Genomic DNA, 15,635 nt, shown 5'->3' on the forward strand with positions numbered 1-15,635 from the left:
GCATGTGATATTTTGCTGTAGTTCAGCTATTGTCAGGTCTTTGCAGCTTCTGAGAGCTTTAATGCCAAACCTGAAAGACCGAATAACTAGGGTATTGGCAACACAAGGTGAAGTCCTTTCCCACCCAGCTCAGAACAAGGGGGCTTATCAATAAGCTCTGAGCTTGGTTAATCCAGCAAGCAGGTGTGGAAATCTGGATGTCTTTCCTCCAGCCCCCCCCCCCCCCCCCCCCCCCCACCACCACCACCCACCAAGCTGGTGAAGTGGTTGCTTTTTGTTGGACAAGATGGGGGGGGGGTATTAATTAATATAGGATAACGCCAAGCAAATGGAACCAAGATGCAGATTATTCATGATGTAATGAATTGAATAGTCAGGCTGTGTTCCACAAAGTGCTAGTGAGGATGATTTCACCAGAAGTGGTAGAAACAATTGGAGGTGAAGCACTTGTCTTGTTGGAAGTATCCCTTCCCAAATGTTACTGGTGTGCTAAATACCATGACTGCAATTAAATTCTAAATTCTGGTCCCTGACTTCTATGATGGGCAGTTCTCTGGGTTACTGAAATAACCCTAATATTAGTAGCTTTCCATTAGTGGTTTTAGCTCGTGTAAGGTAAGCTTGTAGCTATTGTCTGTCAATTAAACAAGTTCATTTCAGCATGATGGCACAGTAATCCCACCCAGGGAAGCTACAATTGTCGCTCTTGATGTTTTCTATGTTACACTGGGAATCTGGAAATTATTATCAGTGGGTGGCAGTATTTGTAGATTCTACTCCACTTCCCTCCTTTTTAATATTCAGTGGCTTAAATCCACTTTTTTGCTTCAGAGGTCCCCCCATGTTAGAAGGATGAATGGATTTTTTTTGTAATGCAGTTAAAACATTAACCAAGTAAAATAATTGTAGCTTGTTGTTGGTCCTGAGTAGCCATTCTGCCAAAGACTAGAGGGATCTGAACTCCAGATATAAAGGAAGGGATCTCTTTGCTCCATTTGCCAGATTCATGGCACATTGAGATTTTCACCCTGTGATTGCTTTGCAGTGGGGGCCAGAGTCTTGGGTTAAAGCTTGCCATTAAAAGGATGAACTTGAGTGACAATTTAACCAACAGGAACATGTAGGCTGACAGTGGAAGGGGAATTCTGTATCCAAACCACCACTACTACCCCCCTCCCAGTTTCAGTCTCTAGTTGTTCATTTCGACATTGGATTGATCTAGCTGCAGTTTCCAGGGGAGCCACTTGGTGGCAACAGCTTTCTGGTACAGTTGCCAGCTTTAGTTTGTCCAAAGCGTGGCTTAAGTCCTTTTAAAATCTGTTTACGAATCCATTTGGGAAATGTGACCTTTTACTGGTAAGTCTGCGGAGCAGTTGCTCATGAAATTGACAGTTTAGCTGTTCGAAGTTCAGTTTTCTCTCTCTCTCTCTCTCTCCCCCGCCCGCCCACCCAATGAACTGTTCTGAGACAAGGGCAAATTTGTATAGTGCCACACAAAGACAGTTTGCAGTCCTTAAATAAGGAGATCCCAGCTGTGGACAGTATTGTAGATGTGGTGTGACCACAGCAGGAACAATGAGGGTGCTTTGAAAAATGGAGTAGTGAGATTGTTCAAAAAGCAGCATTTGGCCACTGTCTGTATGCTTTCCTTTTGCTAAAGGCATTTAAAACCAATGTGGTGCGGGTGACTTTTTTACACAATAGCTAGAAGTAGATTTTTGTCCTCTGAATTTGGGTTATATCTGACAGCAGTAAGTGTTTACAGGTTACTGACCAGACTAATTAGTGACAGCATTTGGATACTTTGGGCCATAAATTCCTGCATCAGGTTTGGGGGTGGCAGTGGGGGGGAAACCCCAAAGACCCAGCAGGGAAGCCCAGATAAGGGTTCACCTGTCCATGCCCAAAAGGGCTGAGACCATCAGTGGCCTCAGCATGTTTCTGAAGAGCAGGTCAGTGTTCTTTAAATTCCATTGGGCCATTGCTTTCTGATGCTGGTTTGAAGATGTGGCCTATTATCATTACTGTGCCTTTAGTAGGATGCAGTTTTTTGGTAAGCAATCCTGATTCTTGTTCATAATTATGAATTAATCTGGGCTGCCTGTTTGGCTGTAAATTTTTCACCATCTATTCCAGAGTCTTGCCTCCAGAAAATGATTTACTGAAGTGATGTATGATAGTATCATCTGTACAAATGGCTCTGAGCAACCTCCCCTTTTGAAGTAAATTTCTGTGACATCTCCATCTCTGAACATTGTGGGGATAAATTTAATTGAGATGTGTATATATGCTGTATGAAATGAGCTGCACTGAAATGTTGCAGACAGAATGGAACTTTCACTAATGCTAGCCATGGAAGTTCTGTTTTTAATGGGCTGTGGTCAGGTTTTTAATTAAACCCCAGCTTGGGAGTGCAGCCCTAGTTTAGCTGTACTTGCCCAGCATTGGGGTATTTTTATATTAAATTCAGCTGATCGTATTTTGGATGTTGTTGGTATCTACGGCTAAGCTTGCTGTTTGAAGGTGAGCCTTTCCCCTGGGTTATCTCCTGACAGTCGATTCCAGTAACCAGAGTTGAGATGTCCTCGTTCCCACTGGAGCCATTATGTAGAGAAAGGGTTGGAGTTTAATACTTCCATGTTGTGTAGCATCCATGGGTGTGAGTGTGTCACAGCTGAGTTTGGTTCTTTTCTCTGCTTGAGTAGGGTACTGGACACCAGTCAGGGTCTGTCCTTTACTTGAGCTGGGTGAGATGTCTCATTCTGACCCTCCTGATGAGCATTGCGTGTGACCGTTGAGTTTTAGCAATGCTCTCAGCACTGAGTGACCATTTCCGGTTATGGTTTTAAGTTTCATGATGAGAGAGGCATAAGGAGTGGTAACACAAGATCATGATCCTGTGGCCTTTGGAACCAGTTTGCTCTGCTTGTCACCAGTTCATCAGTTGTGCAAGTTTGAAACTGGTTGCTGAATCAGAAGGGCTGATTTTCTCCTGTGAAGCACAATGAGCCACAATTTAAAAGGAGAAATTAAAGCAGACATGATTTTTTGGTTGCCAATTTAACCATTTCTTGGATTGTCCCATCTCTAAGCAAGCAGGCAATGCTTGAAATTTTTACTGTGTAAGAAATGCTTTGTCAATCACCTTGTGTGCAAAGAATTTAATTCTGAATCCTACAACAGTATGGGAAAGGCAATTAGGAGTCAAATTCTTACTCAGCATGCTGGTGTTTGTTCAGGTGAAGCAAGATTTGAGGGCGGTAGTGGTTAGCACTGCTACCCCCTCAGTGCCAGGGATCCAGGTTTAATTCCTGCTTCAGGTCACCTATGTGGAGTTTGCATGTTCTCCCCATGTCTGCATGAGTTTCCTCGGTCTCAACATAACATAAGAAATAGGAGCAGGAGTAAGCCATCTAGCTCGTCGAGCCTGCCCCGCCATTCAATAAGATCATGGCTGAACTGAAGTGGATCATTCCACTTTCCCACTCTCCCCATAACCCTTAACTCCCTTGTCTATCAGAAACCTATCTACCCGTGACTTAAATATGTTTAGCGAGGTAGCCTCCACCACTTCAACGGGCAGAGAATTCGAGATTCACCACCCTTTGAGTGAAGAAGTTCCTCCTCAACTCTGATCTAAACTGCCCTCCCCTTATCTTGAGGCTGTGCCCTCTAGTCCTGCTGTCCTTTCTAAGCAGGAAGAATCTCTCTACCTCTACCTCTACCCTATCCATCCCCGTCATTATCTTATACGTCTCAATAAGATCCTCCTCATCCTTCTAAACTCCGAGTACAGACCCACTCTATTTAGTCTCTCTTCATTGTCCAACCCCCTCATCTCCAGTATCAGCCTAGTGAACCTCCTCTGCACTCCCTCCAAGGCCAATATTTCCTTCTGCAAGTGCAGCGACCAAAACTGTGCACAGTACTCCAGCTGTGGCCTCACCAGTACACTGTACAGTTGCAGCAAGACCTCCTACTTTTTATATTCTATCCCCCTCGCTATAAAGGCCAACATTCCATTCACCTTGATCGCCTGCAGACTGGGTTTTTGCGACTCGTGCACAAGGACCCCTAGGTCCCTCTGCACCGTAGCATGCTGCAGCTTTTCGCCTTTTAAATAATAATCCCTCCTCTGATTATTTCTGCCAAAGTGGATAACCTCACACTTGCCACCGTTATACTCCATCTGCCAGGTCCTTGCCCACTCGCTTAGCCTATTTAGATCCCTCTGCAGACTTTCTACACCCTCCACGCAATTTGCTTTTCCACTCATCTTTGTGTCATCAGCAAATTTTATCACCTTGCGCTCAGCCCCCTCCTTCATATCGTCTATATAAATGGTAAATAGCTGAGGCCCCAGCACCGATCCCTGCGGCACTCCACTAGTCACAAACTGCCAATCAGAATAGCACCCATTGATACCAACTCTCTGCTTCCTATTAGACAGCTAATCCTCTCTCCATGCTAACACCTTACCCCCCAACTCTGTGCACCCTAACCTTCTGTAGCAACCTTTTGAGGCACCTTATCAAACGCCTTTTGGAAATCTGAAAACACCACATCCACTGGTTCCCCTCTGTCTACTGCACTAGTCACATCCTCATAGAAATCCAATAAATTTGTCAAACACGACTTCCCCTTAACGAATCCATGCTGCGTCTGCTCTATCAAACCATTCTTTTGATCTCCCTAGTTCCCTCCCACAGTCCAGAGGTTAGATGAATTGACCAGGCTAAATTTTCCCTCTGCGTACCGGAACAGGTGCCGGAGTGTGGTGACTAATGGATTTTCACAGTAACTTTGTTGTGCTGTTAATGTAAGCCTATTTGTGACTAATAAATATTACATCTCCACTAACTTTAAAAAGTAGAAATACAAAAGATTGTACTCTTAAAGGCTTGTTTGTCTTCTGGGCTGGGTGTCAGCTGAAAGAGGATTTGGAGACTTGACTTAACTTTTTTGTCCCCTGTATTTGACCCACTTGATGTGAGATGGTGCACGTATGCAGAGTAGTATTGGGACAGTATGCCAGTTGCCATGGGTGACTGATTAATGTCATTACTCTAGGGAGTGTTGACCACATTGTCCATTCAGAGATTCCACAGAAGCCTGGATTGTTGAGCTTTGACTAGTGGTGGAGAAAATGCTCGATAATTGAAGTTTTTCTTCTAATGTACTAGTTACCTCATTCCAAAGTAAAATGGTGTCAGAGCTTTTAAGAGTTTAAAAGAAGCTTGTCATCTTGGTGCTAAACCTGATCACAAGTGTGTAATTTCACACTTGCTGATGGGAGTTACTCCTTTACCATGACTTAACACAGGCTGGATGTGTTAATGTGCAAAAGCTCCTTCTAAATTGGAGCCACTGTCTGCTTGACTATATATAGACTGCTGTTAGTAAGTGTTCCTTCTAGTTGCAGCTGAGTTGGGGGATAGCTGTGCTGTTCTGTTTCTTTTACCCCTGTCCCTCTGCTTCCTGTGATATAGAAATGATGCCCGTGATAGGTCCAGCAAAGTGTTTACAATGCCAAAACGGGCTGTTCGGTCCAACGTACCCATGCTGCTGTTGACCTCCACACAAGCTGCCCCTCTCCACCTAGCCTCATCAGTATATATTTTCATTCCTTTGTCTTGTATGCTTATCTATTTTCCTCATGCATCAGTGGCGTTCACAGAAGTGATTTCCTGTTTCTCCTGAATTCTCTTATTGGATGCATAGTGGTCATCTGTCATCCTAGTTCTGGTCTTGCACACTTCAGTCAGAATTCTTGTGGTAAAATTACTCATGTATCCCCTACTAGATATTAGGAGGCATCCATGAGATTAACCTATTGCAAAATAGTGTTTCTTGCTCCTAAATGGATTGACGTTTCTGTGGTAGCACTTGAGTCCTTGAGTGGTTTGGCGGAGCAGGTTGTGTAAAACAGTTAGTGCTGAACCTCAATGTGAGAGCAGTTTATTGGATAGCGCTAAAGAATAGGGACTGTTGCTAGGAGAAAAGGACTGTTTCATTGCACGAAATGGGAGATTCTAGATGCCTGGGTCATTAAAACGAAGTGTCTTTCCAAGCAACAATTTCAGCCCCCACTCCCCCGTATATTAACTGGAAACCTGTAGCATCTAATTAATATAACACTTGTCTGTTTCTCACGAGTATTTGTGGAAACTTGTCAACAGGGTATAGTTGGGTAAGAGTGCGACTGCTGTTGCCAAGTGTTTAGATGGATGTTGAAATGTTTATTTTTAACTGGCTAATTATATTGCTTCTCCTTTTCAGTTTGATGAAGGTCGCAACACCTATGATGGAGAGGTTAAAAAGGAGAATATAATTGAATTTATTAAGAACAACCAGCTTCCTCTAGTAATTGAATTCACTGAGCAGGTACAAAACTTTATTTTTATCATGCTTTCTGGAGCTAGTCTCTCCTCAGTGTTTGCTTTCTGAAGCCCACTTTCAGAATTAGCAATGGGACTTGTGTTGCCCATGGTGTAATCTGACTGGGAGTCTTGAATGAGACTTGGTCTGAAACAGTGACACCCACTCTTCAGTAGAAGAGGACATTTCCTTTCCCTGTCTAACCTCAAAAACCCCCTTGTCATTAGCTCAGTGATGTATGTGACAGCAGTACTGATTTAAGCAGTAAGTGGTGGGCACACTGTCACTGGTTGTCATTTTGAATGTTGATTATATGTAGGCAAATTACCCAAATCAACTAGGTTGCATGATTGCATTTGGAACTAAAGCACTTCATTTTTGAATGATTGTTTTGTGTCTTGCAGACTGCTCCAAAGATCTTTGGTGGTGATATCAAGACCCACGTGCTGATGTTCATCCCCAAGAGCTCAACGACCTTTGAGGGCAATTTGAACAACTTCAAGAAGGCAGCAGAGAGCTTCAAGGGCAAAGTAAGTGGACACTGCCAGTAACTTGGTCTTGCTTGGGGGAAAAAGTTGTGGCATTTTATCTGTGGCTTAAATACCAAATGAATAACTATGTACACCTCTATGTAATCGTCTACTGGACCTGTGATATTGAGCAGGCTGAAGAGTCCTCTTAAAAATGCAATGTTGCCTGTTGCCTTGTAACTATATGTTGGGAATGAAAAGATTGTTATATTGAGAGCTGATTACACTTGATTTGTATTTCCTGGAGTTTAGATATATTTGGGTATCCAAAATGATTAGAGGGATTCGTGAGGATAAGATGCAGAGGATTCCAATGGGTGGAGGTTATCAAGTTACAATCTTGGCTAGGCTGTTTTAAGGAGCAAAATTGGGAAGTATTTAAACTTCAGGGATGTTGTCTCCTACTACAGTGACTGATGGATCAACAAACTTTTGCCACCAGGATCAATTTGTTTCACTCTAATGTGTGGCAGGAGTAGTACAGAATAGCAGTGATCGAATGGAAAAGCTTCAGTTGAATCATAATTACACACTGGCAACTCCATTACCACCACTATTTGACCATGGGATGTGTTGCTGGCAAGACCAGCATTTATTGACCATCCCTAATTACCCTCAAGTGGTGGTGTGCTGGTTTGAACTGCTGCAGTCCATGTATAGTGTAGGTACAAGCACAGTGCTGTTGGGAGTTCAGGATTTTGACCCAGTGATATTTCCAGGTCAGGATGGTGGTGTGGTTTGGAGGGAACTTCCAGGTGGTGGTGGTTTCCGGGTATATCCAAATTGCCTGATGAGTCTAATAACTAACTATATGGTCAAAAGTAGAGCTTGATTCTGCCCTTGACACATTCTTTTCAGCAGAAGTCATTGGTTAGTAATCAGGAATGAGAGGTTTGAGTGCTGTTTCCTAACTGAGCTACTGAGACCACTTTAATATGGACTAGTTTTGATGTGTTTGGGATCTTTCTCTTAATCCTAGACTGATCTGTCTGTAGTTGTTCCTTCTATCTCACTGACTCTTGAATTTTCCTCTGTTAAACTCTGTCAACAGATCCTGTTCATCTACATTGACAGTGAAGTTGAGGACAACCAGAGAGTGTTGGAGTTTTTTGGTTTGAAGAAGGAGGAATGCCCAGCCATTCGCCTTATCACCCTGGAGGAGGAGATGACCAAGTACAAACCAGAGAGCGAGGACATCACTGTAGAGAACGTCAAAATGTTCTGCAACCAGTTCTTGGAAGGGAAGTTGAAGGTGAGGAGTTTTCTCAATCCCCAGGTGCTAAACTACCTTCAGTTGCCCACTTTTACAAACTATTTCAAGACGATCCTGATTTTAAAATAAATTTCAAAGGGAAAGCTGGTTGGACAAGTATGTGGGAGGAGAAAACTTGAATATGAATATTGGCATGTGGGTGTGCCTGGCAAAGCCAGCATTGCCCATCCCAAATTGCTCTTTGGGCTCAGTAGCTTGCTTAGTCCATTTGAAGTTAGTTTGTTAGTCACGAGTAAGGTTTACATTAACACTGCAATGAAGTTGCTAAAAAATTCCGATGGTCGCCACATTCTGTTGCTTGTTCAGGTCAATGCATCTAACCAGTACATCTCCCACAACGTGGGAGAAAGCAGGAGCACCTGGAGGAAACTCCCCCTGACATGGGGGAATATGCAAATTCCACACACTGACCCAAGCTGGGAATCGAATCGGGATCCCTAGCACTGAAGCAGCAGTGCTAACCACTTATCATACTGCCTGACCATTCACCAACCACTGATGGGTCTGTATTCACAGGCAGATTTCCTTTTCTAAAGGACACTGGTGAACCAGTTGGGTTTTTAACAAGAATCGGTAATAGTTTCACGGTCACCATTACTGAGACCAGGTTTATTAGCTGAATTTAAAATTGCACCAGCTGCAGTTGTGGGATTTGAGCCCATATCTCCCAGGGCATTAGCAGCCCTTGCTAGTCCAGTGACTTCACTGCTATGCTGCTGTCATGTCCAAAGACAGGACAGGCCAGATGGTCTGCTTGCATGTTGCAAATTGCCTAAAGCCATGGCATTCTTGGATGGAATTCAGTTTTTGCTAATGGCAGACCAGTTCTAATGCCATTTTTGTGTACACTTGTAGCAATTGAGTGACACCATGCTCTGTTTTTCCAACACGTGCTATTTAGCACTTAAGCAGTGAGCCATTTCCCTCCTGAGCCAATATGTTGCTGAACTAGGAATCCTGAGACCCAGGCTGCTGTTGCCTCTGGGGACACTATCCTTCCCCCACCCCACACATAATGGAATTTAAAATTTGATTAGTAATGCTGGGATGTAAAGCTAGTCTCGGTATTGGCAACCATGTAACTTCCATTAATTGTTGGATGTACCCATCAGGTTCACTCGGTCATTTAGAAAAGGAAATCTGTTCTTGCTTTCTGTTCTGGGCTGCATGCCACACCAAGTTTCTCAGCTTTCATAAGGTGAGAAGCTCTTGCTTAGGTCAATGCATTTTTCAAACTCCCAAAGTTGGAAATAAATTCTATGAAATAGAATCCAGAGTTACGTAGAGCTGTCCTCCAAGTAATCATACATTGCAGCCACAGTGTAAACTGTTAACTTGCACCAATGTTTCATTAATGTATTAAATATCAGTTTGAACAGTTGGAATAAATGCCTATTGTTCTGTAACTGCTAAGGTTTATAATTTTTTGTCCTATGTTTCAGCCTCACCTCATGAGTCAGGATATTCCTGAAGATTGGGACAAAAATGCTGTCAAAGTGCTTGTTGGCAAGAACTTTGAGGAAGTTGCTTTTGATGAAACAAAGGATGTTTTTATTGAATTCTGTAAGTATAACATTTGTGTGAATTTTAATGGAATGCATTTCTCCCTTTTTAGAACCTTTCATTCTGTTCTGACTGCCTCTCGAACACTCTGGAATTTCAATTCCCTAGATAAATGTTGATTATGGGTGACATGAGTGTTCACACTGCTGCCTCAGAGCCAGGGACTGGGGTTTGATTCCAGCCTAGGGTGACTGTGGAATCTGCATGTTCTCACTGTGTCTGTGTTTCCTCTGGGTGCTCCGGTTTCCCCTTGCAGTCCAGAGCTGTGCAGGTTGGGTGGATTGGCCATGCTAAGTTGCCCCTTAGTATCAGAGGGATTAATGGGTGCAATAATTGGGGTTACAAGGATAGAGGCTGGATGGGATTGTTGATGCAGGCTCAATGAGCCAAATAGCCACCCCTGCACTGTAGGGATTCTGATGATTCTATGATTTAATGTTGATCAGTGCATGCATGTCTAACCCTTTTTTAAAAAAAATAAGCTGAGCTGTTTTGGTTTTAAAATTGAAACTGGTGTGAAATGGTCCATTTGGAACCATGAGGTGGGGGCAGTTGACCAGATTGCAGTAGGGGCTTTAGACATTTAGTCACGTCACCTGTGTAAAATGTTCTCTTGCTACAGATGCTCCATGGTGTGGTCACTGCAAACAGCTGGCTCCTATCTGGGAATCTCTGGGAGAAAAGTACAAGGATAATGATAAAATAGTTATTGGCAAGATGGATGCCACTGCCAATGAAATTGAGTCTGTGAAGATCCACAGTTTCCCCACTCTCAAATACTTCCCTGCCAGTGCTGAACGAACGGTGAGTGCAGCTCCTGTGATCCTTCCCTCATTATACTTTGACTTGCAATCAGGATGGAGCAATGCTCTTAAATGGGAAGATGGTAGTGTAGTGCTGAAGTCACTGATTAGTAATCTGGATCTGAAGTTCTGGGGATGTGGGTTCAAATCCCACCATGGCAGCTAGTGGAATTTTAAATTCAAAGAAGATCTGGAATATAAAACTAGCCTTGCTCATGGTGAGCATGAAACTGCCCTTAACTGTTGTAAAAACCCATCTGGTTCACTGAGGAAATCCACTCCTTGTCTATATTTTTCCTTCATGGGACATGGGCATCGCTGGCTGGCCAGCATTTATTGCCCATCCCTAGTTGTCCAAGGGCAGTTGAGAGTCAACTATATTGCTGTGGCTCTGAAGTCATGTGTAGGCAACACCACGTAAGGATGGCAGATTTCCTTCTCCAAAGGATGTTTGTGAATCAGGTGGGTTTTTATAACAATTGACTGGTTTCATGGTTGTCATTAAACTTGTGACTACAGATCCATAGCAAGATGGGATGATTCTTAGCTGCCCTCTGAAATAGCAAAGCAATCTATTCTGTTCAAGAGGGGGCAATTGGGAGATGGGCAGCAAATACCCACCTTGCCACTTCCTATAAAAATACAAAAAAGCATTTGTCTTGAATGCTAAACAGCATTTTTAGTACAGTAATTCTGAATGCATCATACTCCTTCTGCAAGAGTATTTTGGGAGGGGCAGATCTCCATACAATTGGACACCTTTGATCAGAGATTTTGTGGTATGTTCTGCTCCAGTTACCAGTTCAAGCATTAGACCATTTGTCTCTAACTTGAATGTTCACATTTTTATTATAAGTCTGTCAAATGTGGCTCCCTTTTTGTTTACAGATTATAGATTTCAATGGTGAGAGGACACTTGAATCTTTTGTCAAGTTCCTAGAGAGTGGAGGAAAGGACGGAGGTACTGTTGATGAGGTGAGTACAGCATAAGGACTGTGGCCAGTCAGTGAGTGCTAAGCTGCATGTGTGCACTGGGATGGTTGTATCCAGGAATCTGCTGGCTATCCCACGAACTTCAACAATAACTCTGGCTGCGATGTGATACTGCGTAACAGATCATGTGGCTTGTAGTAAGTGGTGAGGTAGTTGTGTCCATCATAAAGTTTTATTGGGAAATGCTAATATTTGGCAGCCTGTTATGGTGCTATATTGGTTTCATTTATTTGAAATACTAGTCAATGACTGAGCTACTGAGGAAGGAAAGTGAAGGGATAAAATTGTTAAATATATTTATCCAGACTTTTTTTTAGAAGTACTAAGTATATTTTTGGCCTTGATTTGAACAAATACAATCTGCATTCCATGGGGCTTAGACAATTTTATCTTCCCAGAATAGTTGAAGGCTTTCTTGGTCATAGTAAATCTAATTGGGTTATGAAGGGCAGTACATGTTTAGTTTTAACTTTAGCTAACTCTGTCCATGCTGGGTCGAGTGTGCTACTTAAATCCCTGCAGACTTCGTACAATCCCATCTTTTAAATGATGAGATTTTTGGGATGGAATTCCCTGGATCAGGAATACCCTGTTCTTTCCTGGAGATGGAGTTTAATGCGGAGAAGTGTGAGGTAATCCATTTCGGTAGGAATAACAGATGTGTTGAGTATAGGGCTAACGGGAGGACTTTGAATAGAGTGGAGGAGCAGAGGGATCTAGGTGTATGTGTACATAGATCCCTGAAAGTTGGGAATCAAGTAGATAAGGTTGTTAAGAAGGCGTACGGTGTCTTGGCGTTTATTGGTAGGGGGATTGAATTTAGGAGTCGCAGCGTCATGTTGCAACTGTACACAACTCTGGTGCGGCCGCACTTGGAGTACTGTGTGCAGTTCTGGTCCCCACATTACAGGAAGGATGTGGAGGCTTTGGAGAGGGTGCAGAGGAGGTTTACCAGGATGTTGCCTGGTATGCAGGGGAGGTCCTATGAGGAGAGACTGAGGGATTTGGGGTTGTTTTCACTGGAAAGAAGGCGGCTAAGAGGGGATCTTATAGAAACATATAAGATGATTAGAGGTTTAGATAGGGTGGATGGTGATAGCCTGTTTCCTTGGATGGAGAAAGCTAGCACGAGGGGGCATGGCTTTAAATTAAGGGGGGGTAGTTATAGGACGGATGTCAGGGGCAGGTTCTTTACCCAGAGGGTGGTGAGGGACTGGAATGCCCTGCCTGCTGCAGTTGTAAATGCGCCTAGTTTGGGGGCGTTTAAGAGATTGGTGGATAGGTTTATGGACGAAAAGGGATTGGTTTAGATTAGTGGGTCAATGTTTTTTTTAAAAATAAGACTGGTCGGCGCAACATTGTGGGCCGAAGGGCCTGTTCCGCGCTGTTATGTTCTATGTTTTTTTTCCTGGTTGTTGAGTGCTGGTTTGTGTTGAAGAGCAGCTCCATGGGTGCTGACTGTCATCAGATATCCCTTTTGACACTTCCCCAATATGCAACTGGCTTGATGGAGTAGAGGAGAGTGTGCTAGGTGGGGAAAAAGGCATTGCAAAGGTCAGGAGGCTTGGCGATCAGGAATACTCCAACATTCCTCGTTCCAAGTGCTGGTAGCAATTCTTAATCTGAGCAAGGGGCAAGAATGAGATCTTTGCTGCATATATAACCCTTCCAGATGGGTAATCGTTGAGTTGTCCTTGGAGACCCTAGTGCACCTTTCTTCTGACACTGCAACTGGTCACAGCACAATCACAGCTGAGATCAGCTTAATGTGAACCTCTTTCATGTGATGTGGAGATGCCAGCATTTGACTTGGGTGAGTACAGTAAGTCTCAACACTAGGTTAAAGTCCAACAGGCTTATTTGATATCACAGGCTTTCAGGTGAAGGGGCAGTGCTCCAAAAGCTCATGGTGCCAAATAAATCTGTTGGACTTTAACCTGGTGTTGTCTGGTTTCACATGGGCAATGCCTTTTGTCGTTGGGTGGAAGGATGTGAATGAAGCAAGCAGAGATGTGTACTGACTTAATGGGTTGATCAGACAGTGGCATTGACTGCTTGTTTAGGTTCTGAGCTAAGCCCACTGGTCCTATTTTAAGCATGTGATGTACCCAGATGCCTTTCCCATTCTACAATGCCAGTAGCAGCTAGCATTATATTGTGTGCATTGGCAGGTGTGGGACTGTTCCTGGAAGTGAGTGTAGGCAGAAATGAAGTGATCCTGTAAACAGCTTGTTGGTCAGGACTTGGCACCACATTTACACCTGTTTCTGTCTGTTTACACAGGACCTTGAAGATGCTGAAGAGGATGAGGAAGGAGAGGATATTGAATCAGATGAAGATGACTCAGAAACTGAGCATCTTAAAGATGAATTGTAAAAAGAAATTGCAGCCAAAACACTACTTTTTTTGTACAATTCAAAATGCAGTAAACATGAAATATTTAACATCAAGTATGAGCTGATAAAAACCAGGGAATATCCAAACAATTCCGTGCATACTGTGCGATTGCCATCAATTAATTTATTAGGGATCTTCATCATCCTTAATTGTTCGAGCCGCAAACTGATATCTACACTTGGGGAACTTTTTTGTTTCTTGTTACTGATTCATGTAATGTACTTTTGTACAGGGTTTTTAACTTGTTTGTATTAACATTACGTATTTGGTGACGGAAGGTTATCTCACGCTTTGTGTCTGAGTGCCTCGAAGGAGATGAGTGCTAAACTAGGGGCCACTGATGAGGGGAGGTGGGGGGGCGGGGGTGAAACCTTATGGGCCACTGAAATTCTTTAATCACAGTATTGTTTAAAAGGAAAGAGGCTTCTAGTTTAGCATTTCAGGGCATCTCCTGTTTTCGAAGTAAGCTTTTTTCTGATTGTTGAATCTGGACCCAAGGTGATTAACTTTTATTTTCTCTTTTTTGTGTGTTTTTGGTTAAAGGGGGGGGGGTGGGTGGGGAAACCATGCAACTAATGAAGGTTGGTGTGGGATGGGCGATGAAGTTTCATAAGTCAACTGTGCAATTCTTTCAGCATTCCAACCAGTTTAAACAGGCAGAGATTTGGTGGGCAGGGTGAAATTAAAGAAAAATTAAACTTTTTTCTCCATTCTGTGATTTCTGTCTAGATTTTTTATTATGCCAGTGTATTGAGGTTGGATAAAATTGATGATCATTGTTTGATGGGCCGAATGGCTTTCTTTTGTACTGTAGGGATTCTATGATTGACAGCAATCTTGAGGAACTGAATGTCTATACTATGGTGAGAGTCTGGCTGTGCCTGGTCATGCATTGGACTTTACAGTTCAGTAATCGATGCCTGGATTGTAAGACATTTTGTAGCTTCATGACCTGGGGCTGTTCAAAATACTAATTCAGTTTGTATGTGTTCCAGAGTCCACTAGCCAGAATTGTACAAACTGCCAGGAATCAGTGGATTTGACCTTGGTAGCTGATCACACTTTGCCTCTTGAGGCTGCACAACACAGCTAAGCCCAGTCAACTCCAACAGCTAGCAATTGGGCCTATTTGAACAGAATCCAATGCAAACTCAAACTGCCATCTATTCAATGTACTTTGGGGTAATACCTTGCTGCAATATCTGCAGGTGCTGAGTGGATCTATCCCAACAGCTCCTGTTTGAGCCAAGTGGGCATTTGTGAAACTGGTGTGGAATAATTTTGCCCTTTGGAAATGAGAAATTTCAACTTTGTAGCTCACTTGCTGCGACTTCCTCAGATCAAACCACAGTCCTTGTAAGTTCTCTCCAAATTGGTTGCTTTCCCTATTTCAAGTATTGAAATCAATAATATCCTGACTGGTATTCCAAGAGAAAAGTCAGATCTTGAATTTTATTCTAGGGATTTGTTCCAATTTAAATGGCAGTGAACTCATCACCCTCATTGTCACAATGCACCAGGATCAGCTGACAATCAGAACCCCTACAGTCCAGGAGGAGGCCAGTCTGCCCATAGTCTGTGTGCTGATTACAATCCCACCCTATTCCTGTAACTCCACGTATTTACCCTTCTAATCCCCTGACGCTGGTCAATTTAGCATAGCCAATTAATCTGACCCACACACCTTTGAACTGTGGG

At 43.1% G+C, this 15,635-nt stretch overlaps 1 protein-coding gene across 1 annotated transcript in view; it reads left to right on the forward strand.

Annotated features, from left to right (window-relative positions):
• The window catches only part of p4hb (prolyl 4-hydroxylase, beta polypeptide), a 29,762-nt gene extending 15,275 nt beyond the window's left edge, over positions 1-14,487 (forward strand). The window contains exons 5-11 of the mRNA XM_080209436.1: positions 6,280-6,384; positions 6,783-6,908; positions 7,960-8,160; positions 9,624-9,744; positions 10,367-10,548; positions 11,436-11,522; positions 13,824-14,487. Of these exons, the coding sequence (XP_080065562.1) occupies positions 6,280-6,384; positions 6,783-6,908; positions 7,960-8,160; positions 9,624-9,744; positions 10,367-10,548; positions 11,436-11,522; positions 13,824-13,916 (915 nt within the window). The 3' untranslated portion in view covers positions 13,917-14,487. The remainder of the gene's footprint in view (positions 1-6,279; positions 6,385-6,782; positions 6,909-7,959; positions 8,161-9,623; positions 9,745-10,366; positions 10,549-11,435; positions 11,523-13,823) is intronic.
• Positions 14,488-15,635: the final 1,148 nt, after the last annotated feature.

The sequence above is a fragment of the Carcharhinus amblyrhynchos genome, chromosome 21, assembly GCF_965287045.1.
Source record: "Carcharhinus amblyrhynchos chromosome 21, sCarAmb.v2.hapA, whole genome shotgun sequence".
In the NCBI taxonomy this organism is placed as follows: domain Eukaryota; kingdom Metazoa; phylum Chordata; class Chondrichthyes; order Carcharhiniformes; family Carcharhinidae; genus Carcharhinus; species Carcharhinus amblyrhynchos.